Here is a 10,287-nt window from a genome sequence, read left to right as displayed (position 1 = left end):
AAAACAGAAAATTAAAGAAGAATTGAGCCGAAGTAGAGGCACGATTGGGGAGGGGGGGCTTCAATCTCATCAATTCCAAAGATAGAATTTGCCTTTCTGTTGCCATGGACAAGAACAGCACTCAAGCCCTTTTCTTAGGTAAGGAAGCAGTCATTGCATGTTAATCTATGGGAAGGAGCCAGATTAAAAAAGAAACCAGACTAAAAAAAAATCTGTCCAGAGGGCCACAATTGGATCTTCCAAGTGACTGACCAAAAGCCCAAATTGGCTGAATGAGCAACGCCAGCTCAGCACTCAAAGTACTACATCATCTGAGCAGACGGGCATAGGTCATCTTGGCAGACAGCCTTAGTATTACCATACCTGCTCTTATCTACCTTCATATTGCCACACAGCCTATTGACTGTGCTTGTCCCTATCTCTCTCCCTTGTTTAAACAAGGCACCAAGGGCCCAATCCTATCCAACTTTCCGGTGCCGATGCAGCCCTAAGGTAAGGCAAGACATTCCATTACACTGAGGAGGCCCCCATGACTGTCCCCCAGAGCAGGATGCAGCACACAACCTGTTGGCACAGCTGCATCAGTGCTGGAAAGTGAGATAGGATTGAGCCCAAAGGCATCTACAAGCCTTTGTGCCTTGGCCAAAACTTTCCATTTCTTTATACCTTGAGCCTGGTTCACTGGTAGACTGCTTCTGAAATTTTGCTTTTTCACTTGGGTAATCCCCCCCCCATAACTATAACTCACTAGCATTTCTCCTGCTCTGCATGATCTCTGACTTCTCATATTCTTTAGAAAACAGACCCCTCTTACCCCCTTTTCACCTCTGCTCTAATTATCACCTTGAGATAGTTCTTTGAGTTGAAACACACACACCCCGATTCATAGTGGGATTGTCAGTATAAACTACACATTCATTTTGCCTTTATATTATTGCCTTGCTTCTCAAACCATACCTATCCTGATTTCCCCTCCCTATTTTCATTCCCCAAATAAACTATGTATTATGATTTGACCTCTTTGGCATTTTCTCTCAGAAATATCAACCCTAAAAATCCTAAAAGTGTTTATTTGGGTACACGTAGCTCCATTCCTACGTGTTTCTGAGCAAGTACAATAAAACGAGTAGCAGTGGTACTTGGAAAGTGCAAAAAGAAATACTGAAAAAATGTTGCCTTGGACTTCTAGTGGTCCCTATAATACTCAGGTAATATAAGTGTGCCATGAGCCACTGAACTAAAATGTTAGAGATGCTAAGGTAGATGGAATGAGAGATTAATTTTACCAATGGAGATAATCAGCACCAAAAACAAGACAACCTTTTGCATACGCTGGACGTAGTTTTCAAAAACAAGATCCTGCAATGGAATGCTCATCCCAGATCTGAAGAACCAATTAGATATCTACTAGCAAGGATCCATTAGCCTATTTTTCAGTTATACTTACAACATTAATTGTCCATTTCCAAATCCAAAATCACAGACAGCTGGCTTGATCAAAGGTGCAAGAGTAGATCCAAGTTACAGATGAACTTCATATGTCTAAAAGTTTCATGGGATTTAATAGCCTCTCAATCCTAAATGGTGGGGAATGGGGCAGTTTTGGCCCTGTGTATCTTGGTAAGAAATGATAAACTGCTGTTGTGTGTGACACACTTAAAAATTCATCACAAGATTTGCTAACTTTATTTTGTGTTAGTTACAAAATAAGAAAACAAATGAAATAAATCTTCCTAATAAGAAATGATTAACTGTTATAATATGTATCTCTAAGACTTCCAGATGTTCAGTTTGTCTTCTTAAAACAATACTACTAGTTTTGCAAGAGGCAACAGCTAAAAAAAAATAATGATGATAAAGGTTGTAGTCAATCTTCATTTAAACTTGGGAGTACAAAAATAAATTAAATAAGGGTAAGAAAAGAAAAAAAAGAAACCCTTGTGCAATAAAATCAGGTACAAACAAAGTTAATGAAAAAACTGCTCTTATGTTGTGGTTTTTGCTTTGAAATATTAAAAACAGTATTTGTTCTCTGAAGCATTCACACAATGCTGAGGTCCAGATGTTTTAATAGCCAAATGCAAACCTTGTGCATTGGTTTCAGTCTTTTTTTTAAAAAAGTCATTTCTGGCTGTCCTTCTCTTCCTTGGCAATCCTCTTTGTCACTCCACTGAAATATTTCTCACGAAAGGAATTGTGACTTTTGTATGGCAGGTATTGGCTATCCAGTATGTGAGAGCAGCGATCTTCATCCTATATAGTGGTAAAATACACTATTTAGACAGAATTCATGTAGAAGTTTCTGAACCACTGAACAAGAGGAACTGCAGAAATAGGCTTATTCCTAAGAGCCTAAGAACAGCTGCACCAGCAAACAAGCATTTAGGATTGAACATATCCTGCTATGTCAGTACTGTCACAAACACCATGTACTGCATGCACAAAATACTGCAGCCATATAACCTTTGATGCATCCAAGCTTTGCTGGTTCAGTTCTAGGGTTTTTACCCAAATTTGCTGATCTTGGGGAAATGTCACCCTCTGTCCCAGAGCCCCTTAAGCCATTTTTGCCCAACAATGCATTACACAACAGGGACCAAATGTGTACACCTGTGGGCTGGGCAAAAATGGGTTAAGTTTACTGATTTGATTTGCTGTCCAGGAAGTGGAGCATTATCAATTACTTACTTAGGGCCCAATCCTATCCAACTTTCCAGCACCAGTGCAGCCGGGAATAAATGTTCCCTTACCTTTAGCATGTTCCCTTACCCTCTGTGACTGCCTTTCCATCACAGGACGTAGCACATGCCTCACTGGCATGGTTGCACGGACACTGGGAAATTGGATAGGATGGGCCCTTATTTATTTAAAAGATTTCTACCCCTCCTTTCCTCTGCTGAAAGCAAATGCCCAAGGCAGCTTACAATTTATAGATTTTAAAAAAGCACAATGTACAACAGAATAAAAATAGAAAATACAATGTAATAATAGAAAGTAAATTAGAAATACAATGGGGGGAACACCAATTGGAGAAGGGCAAGAATACTCAAGGAACTGCTATAGAGGCACAGGAGGCAGACATCCCAAATGCAAAACAAAAATGTTTTAAGCCCTTGGCAAAATGCCATGAGGGAGGGGGAAGATCTTAATTCCCCTGGTAGGGAGTTCCGTAACTGTGGCGCCACTACTGAGAAGGATTGCCCCTATGCCACTATCCCCCTAAGCTGGGAGATAAGCGGCACTTGCAGGAAAGCCCCCTCAGATGACCTAAGAGGGTGGACTGGAATATATGGGAGAAGGCGGTCCCTTAGATAACCTGGCCGCAAACCGTGAAGGGCTTTAAAGGTCAAAACCAGCACTTTGAATTGGGCCCAGAAACGAATGGACAGCCAATGCAGTCACTGAAGCAGCATTCAACAGAAATAGTAACCACCCTGCATTAGTTGCAATTTCCAAACTATCTTCAAGGGCAGCCCCATGTATAGAGCATTAAAGTAATCCAATCTTTAAGTCACTAGGGCATGGACCACTGTGGTCATTTATGCATCAATGACAGCTATACAGACCACACTGACACAGTTATCATCTAGTTCAGTGGCATTAACAGAGTTTGAGCAAGAGAAAGTATCAATTTAGGATTCAGTCTTTTAAGTGCACTGATGTACAAAGCACTTCTTGCATTCACGCTCCAGAATAAATGAATTTATAGTATTATTGGCCACAGCGGTTTTACCATCAATCTTACTAACACTTTTGCAAAGTAGTTTTGAGAGCACGCCTGGAGTGACCTTCATCTTTTCAGTCCAATATTCATCCTATTCAGTAATAGCTGAAAGACCAACCAGTCAGCTTCACTGGGAGGCCACAATTAGGTGCACGTCGCTGTGATAGTACACTGCTTATATAATGCAAACGGACCAAAAAAACACAGAAGAAACTGCATACTAAATAACATTTTCTTGATCACAGTGGCGTTACTAGGGTTTGTGTCACCCAGTGTGGGAGGCCAGTGTGTCACCCCCATCATGGACCTCCTCTCATGCAGTGGGCTGGGCAACGACCTGGATGGTGGGTGTGGTGATGTACCATTGCCCCGTCCCACTGGTTTTTTGGCTATACCTTTTGACAGAACATAGATATTTCAACGTGGTTTTTTTTTAATGCATTCTGCTGTAAATTATGCATTGAATGGTATATAACATGCTAATATTATTCATACAAATCACAATTTTAGCGATTTTGGCCACTAGTGGTGTCACCTCACTAACAACTTATTGCATCTTATTACTGTGGGTCGGGACCCACTAGGTGGGTCGTGAACCAATTTCAGATGGGTCGCCATTCGTTTCCAACATTTTATTTTTAATATATTTACACCTGATGTTACCATGGTATGTGACTGCATTTGGGGAAATGTTACAGACCTGTACTTTTAACAAGCTACTATGCATATTCTTTTATCAATGACAGACAGTGGAACTTACTCCTGGGTAAGGATGGTTAGGATTGCAGCCCAGGATTGTTAAAAATTTACCAGCTTGATGATGTCACTTCCGGTCATGACATCAGTTCCATGGGTCCTGACAGATTATTCTTCTAAATAGTGGGTCCTGGTGCTAAATGTGAGAGAACCATTGTCTTATTGGTTCCATGCTATGTCATAACAACATCTCATTGGCTCTTCGAACAATCAGTCTCATTGGTCTGTTTTAAATTAAGGAAATGTACTTTTTTGTTACATAAGACGGCTGCATTTTTGATATAATGGAGATATTTCACTCTGGGTTTTTTCATTGCATTCTGGTGTAAATTACACATTGAATGGTATATAATATGACAGTATAATTCATAAAAAACATGATTTTAGCAATTTTGGTCACTAGTGCATGTCAACCCCCCTTGTGCATCACCCGGTGCGACCCGCAACTCCCAGTAACGCCACTGCTTGATCATTAGTACAACTACAGTGTTCTAATCCAAACAACTTCAAGATGTTACAGCTTCAAGATGTAACAGTGAGAGCACTAGATGTCTGAACACATGTAAATAAATTATCTTTGGTAAAACACTACTAAATGGACAATTTTTTTAAAAGTTGTAATTTGAGTAAACAGAGACAACTTGAACAAAACCAGCTACTAGTCTAGCTTTATGTTTATGGTCCAGTAAACTCTTTTCACAATACATGACTTTTAACTTTGGACTATTATACAGTGGAAAATAAGACAGGGAAAACCCAGCTGAACATGTGAAATCTTTGTTGTAGGTCTCTCTGGATGGTTGCCTACACATTTTGTTCTGTTTTTCAGCAAACTCGAAAATTAGCACTCAAGTATCTTGCAAAGAACTACGAGGGACCAAGTTTTGGTTTTAAATTGATGCATTAAAAATGATAAAGGGATTGTCAATGTTTTGCACGTAAACAGTAATCTTAAATTCAGATTTTCTTACACACACATCCTTAAGGAGTATACAGTTATGGTTTATTTCATCAGACAATAAAAAATGTTTTTAAGGAAGAGACTGGTGGTGTTTTTAAAAAAGAAACTTTTTTTTAAACCAACAAACCAAATAAATCTTGTGTCACTAGGTACCAGCGTGGGCCATTTCTGCTTTCATCACATTTTCTTGCTGCTTCTATTTAAATTATTCTTTTAAAAATGAGAAGTCTCATAACCGCTGCTGGTAACAAATCAGACATAGTTCTTGGAGACTGTTTTTCTTCTTTAACCATTGAGGAGCACAAACTGCAGAGTTTATGCAAATGCACGTATATCTTCAGGCCCGACAGCCCACATGCTTATGAATCCAGTTTCTGCACAACTCATCTGCTGAGAGGTTAGAGTCAGCAGAAGATTATGTGGGTAAACCCTTAAGAGAATGTAGGGCATAAACATTCTTAAAAGAAGTCAGTCAAACATTCTTAAGAGATTATTATGTATTTGTTGCCTTAATAACAGGCTCTCATATGCTGAGCTGTGCTGAGAACTCAGAATTTGATCAATCAACATGTACGCAATTTTCAAGTGAAATGTCTGATGTAGTTAATAAGTCAGAGGACCATCGGTTTGTCTGAAACAGATAACAGGATAGCTTACTGTGCTCACTGAATTGATTTTGAGGATGCTCAATAATTCAATCTGATAAAGTCATTTAAGTTTATTGCATTTGCCTTTCTACTGAAAACATCCAAACCTAAAAGAAAGAACTTTTCCTTCTTGACACTGATGAACTGGTATTCTTTTTGACTGGTATGAAACTGGGATTTTGACGGTTTTATCATCTAATTTTAATTTTATATCTTTTAAAATGCAGTGAGTTTTATCCTAAGCAATTTGCAGAGCTGCTTCTTCTGTTCCCAGGAGAAGCGATCTGCTTGCAAACGGACCCATATAAACGTTCCACTGATTTCCGTGGCAGTCATATCCACAGCATGCAATGCAATAAAACAGAAATGGAGAATTTAACCATTCCTTTTCTTTCAGTAGCAAAGGACAACTGGTCAGCACCTTAAACCAAAACAAGAAAACCCTCAAAAATACAACCAAGAAAAGTACTTTGAAAAGTTGACCTACAAAAACAAAAATGAAATGAAACTGAAAAGCATTCTTCAATCACTCCTGTCCAGGTTCATCAGCAAAACCAAGTACTTTGATTTCCTGTTTGACATTTATGACTGTTTTACAAACCTTTGAAAATCAACTTGTAGAACTGTCTTCCTGGTAGCAGAACCAGGAAACGAGAGTGTTTTTGCACCTAGACTGGTGTGGCAAATGCTCTAAGATTGTACAGCAGAAAAACCAGTTACAGACCTGACAGTCACTATTTTGCACGGAAGTCCATCAAAACAATTACCTTAAATTCTTTCACCTTTTCCATGGTTATCAGTTGCCTTGACGTGTGGCTGGAAAGCGTCTGCTCACAGTTGCTAATAAGTTTCAGACATGGGTGCCGGGGTATAATCTCTTCTGTATATCTGGAAGAAATAAACCATCCAAGAGCTATAAGAGCTTACAAACTGCAATAGGTGGATCTGAAACAGAACAGCCGGAGGGGCTGATTCAAACTGAATTAGACTATACACTTCCACATGGTTCATAGCCATATTAAATTTCCCAGAAACAATGTGTGCTAATTGATTTCAGAATCCATAGCCATACATGTAGCACAAAGAGCTAACAAAACCAAAACAACACAGTGCAGGTGAACATTTAGCTGGGTACAGAAAAAGTGTGCTTTGCATGAGATGCTCCATGGGTTAATTAAATATAACCCCCTTCCTACTACTTTTGGCCATTATTTAATAAGTCAGTCCTCATCTTACATGATGGTTATGTTCCAAAGTCAGCTCATAAAGCCAAAACCGTATATCAGTCAAAACAACCTAAAGTCCAAAAAAATACGTACTGTCTCATTAAGAACTAATACCACATTCCGAGGGAGATGCAAGAACTGAGACAACTCAGGGGATAGCAGTTTCATTCTCCCATTTTAGGCCTGCTCTGGGGCATATGCTGAGTAAGTGGAATGAGGGGCAAAATTGACTCTTGAACTATTGTTTTTCTTTTTCTTTTTTTTGGCGGAGCATATATACTTCACACAAGTAAAGTACATTTAATATACTTTCATACCCCAAATCCTATTAAGCACAAATGGGGCTGATGGATATCCATTGAACCTATCTCTATGCAATTACCATAAAGATGGTAATATTGTCATTAAAAGTGGATTTAAAGTATCAGGCTGTTTTTTCCCTCCAAACATTAACATCTGATCACTTGTGACACACTGAGACAATACCAAATGTTCCAACCCTTCCACCATTGAAGACTGTAGGAGTCACCCTCTTACAGAATATTTCACATTCCACATATCCACATTTTTCAGTACGTACTCCGGTTTGTACACGGGTAGCCAGTAGACCAACCTTCCTCCAACTACCAGGTATTCAGCAGCAAATTTTAAGAGGTCAAAAAGGATGTCACTCAGGTGGTAATTCGAAGACGTGGAGATATAATTTTCTGTGCTAAGGAACATGTAACACAAATAATTGATAATTGCTACAATATTATTTGTAATTAATTGGAAGAGGGCATGCTGATTTCACATTATCAAGAACAAGCATCCAAAGGCCTCCACTGGTTAGCCAAGTCTCCCTCTTTGATATTTTAAGGATATTTTAAGGATATCAAAATTCAAAGCAACTGGGATGTAGACTATATTGTCAAATATGAAACTAGGCCTCATTTAACTTTGATTTTGCAGCAGACATTGTCCTCATTACATAATGATTGTTGCCCCAAATCTTCACAGTTAAAAAAAAAAAAGTTGGAGCATGCTGCAAAGTTTTAGAAGATAGTTGGAAGCTACTATTACTGCATAGCTTTTTTATTAGCAGTTCTTGACCCATTACTATGTCATAACATTGAGATGCATGCCAGGTGACCGATGGTAAAAGTCATAGGCCCACTATCTCCTATTTGAGCATCGTGCAGTAATTGACTTGCTAATCCCAGGCATTATGTGAAAGCGCAAGAGAGACATCGACAGGGCGCTTGCTACATTTAAGCAACATAATTAAAAACAGCACAGTAAGATTTATCATTGGTTTGGCAGAAGGCTAGAATGTTTAGCAAATGCAAAAATGCTTAGAAAGCCACAGCTGGCTTTCCATTTATACAGCTACATTCTCAACCAAAGCTCCCCTACCCTCTCTCAGTCATTTTCGCCATCTCCTTTTGTGAGCCAGTTCTTCTGGTGGCTTCTCGTATGCCATATGGAGCTATACAAATCAAAGACACCGGGCAGTTATCCATTTATCAACTCTTCAAGCACAACCTCTCCATCACACTTGCACTGTCCAAATGCGGTATTCTTATACAGTCTTATCCATTTCCTAAACAAGAAGCTTGTCTTTCTTCCTTTCTTGACAGCCAGTTTATGGTTTGGTACAAGGAAGCAATGCTTTTTGTCCATGCATCCTCCAAACAGTATAATGTAGCAAGTAGATGCATTTTTCTTTGGCAGTCATAACAAAATTACCCACTACATATTCATGCATAGATACTGCCACAAGGTCAAAATGCCAGATGAACTTGACTTCCCAAATGGTTGAGGATTTCTGAAGGGATCTTGGGGAATATTTTCAAAGTCGTTAATAAGAGAGGGACCTGCAATTAGCATCAGAGAGCCAATTTTCACTTTTAAAAAGGCTTATTCTCTACCCCCAAAATTGCTATTAGTAACACCATAAACATTGCCAATCAAAGGATACAGAAAGAGATTAAAGGTTGGACTCTGTTGCTTATCAAGAAGCATCATGCTGTTTCACAAACATCCTTAATAAGTATCTATAAATCCAGGTAAGTAAGACACAGTTTAGAAAGACGTAATGAAATTCTATGCTTTACCTATATACAGAGCTAGACACTGAGTTCAGGGGATGACCAGTTAAAAATGGCATAAACCCATCCCTCTCTAGCCATAAGACCATTTTGTTTTCCTAGATCTATAAATCTTAAGTATCTTCTATAAGTAATGTCTACTGATGAGAACAAGAACGCTAAAATTCTCAAACACGGTGCTGGCAACTTCATGTAGTCAAACTAAAGTCCCAAAGATTTTCAATTTGGAAACCCTCCAATAAGCATTAGCAAGATCATTGGGATTCTCAAAATGGATCAGATCTGACTTCAAAATACAGGTGGATCCATCCCTGGAAAAAAATGTTTCAAAAAAGCATGGGAGGCAACAAGATACCAATTCCAAAGTCAACACACACTCAAGAGAAGCTTAAAAGAAGGCAACCATCAATAAATAATGCAATGGTTCATTGAACTCATTAAGAATTTACATTCACTATACACTTACAGAGGTGGCTGAAATGCAGACCACCATATTCTTTAATGCATACTTAATACCGTCAGCATTAGTATGGAGATTCCGAGTGTCAGTACAAGATGTTTCAGACAAATCAGAGCATCTTTATACACATTACAAAGGAAAGTGCTATAAGGGAAAATGCCAATGTTTATTCAAACTAAAAAGCAATTTAAGCCACTAGTTGTAACAAGTTATTTACAACTGGCTCTGCAAGATGTGATTTTACACCAATAAGATACATGACAGCAGAGACTGTGTTTTTGCAAGTCAGCACATTTTTCAGCTTAGATATTCTACTGTTCACTTTGGACAGTAAACTACACGACAAGCTTGTAAATGTTTCCATCACTACCATTGCAGACTACATTTATGAATCATACATTTTTTAGGTTATGCATCAACTTA

The 10,287-nt window shown here is 38.7% G+C and overlaps 1 protein-coding gene across 1 annotated transcript in view; it reads right to left on the bottom strand.

Annotated features, from left to right (window-relative positions):
• Positions 1-485: 485 nt before the first annotated feature.
• Positions 486-10,287, bottom strand: part of TRMT11 (tRNA methyltransferase 11 homolog) — a 30,142-nt gene continuing 20,340 nt past the window's right edge. Inside the window, exons 10-13 of the mRNA XM_066611172.1 lie at positions 8,710-8,782; positions 7,895-8,026; positions 6,856-6,976; positions 486-2,253 (exon numbers count right to left, since the gene is read on the bottom strand). Of these exons, the coding sequence (XP_066467269.1) occupies positions 2,122-2,253; positions 6,856-6,976; positions 7,895-8,026; positions 8,710-8,782 (458 nt within the window). The 3' untranslated portion in view covers positions 486-2,121. The remainder of the gene's footprint in view (positions 2,254-6,855; positions 6,977-7,894; positions 8,027-8,709; positions 8,783-10,287) is intronic.

This window comes from Tiliqua scincoides, chromosome 1 (genome assembly GCF_035046505.1).
Source record: "Tiliqua scincoides isolate rTilSci1 chromosome 1, rTilSci1.hap2, whole genome shotgun sequence".
Lineage (NCBI taxonomy): Eukaryota > Metazoa > Chordata > Lepidosauria > Squamata > Scincidae > Tiliqua > Tiliqua scincoides.
The sequence above is the reverse complement of the archived record's forward strand: the minus strand, read 5'-3'. Positions and strand labels throughout refer to the sequence as shown.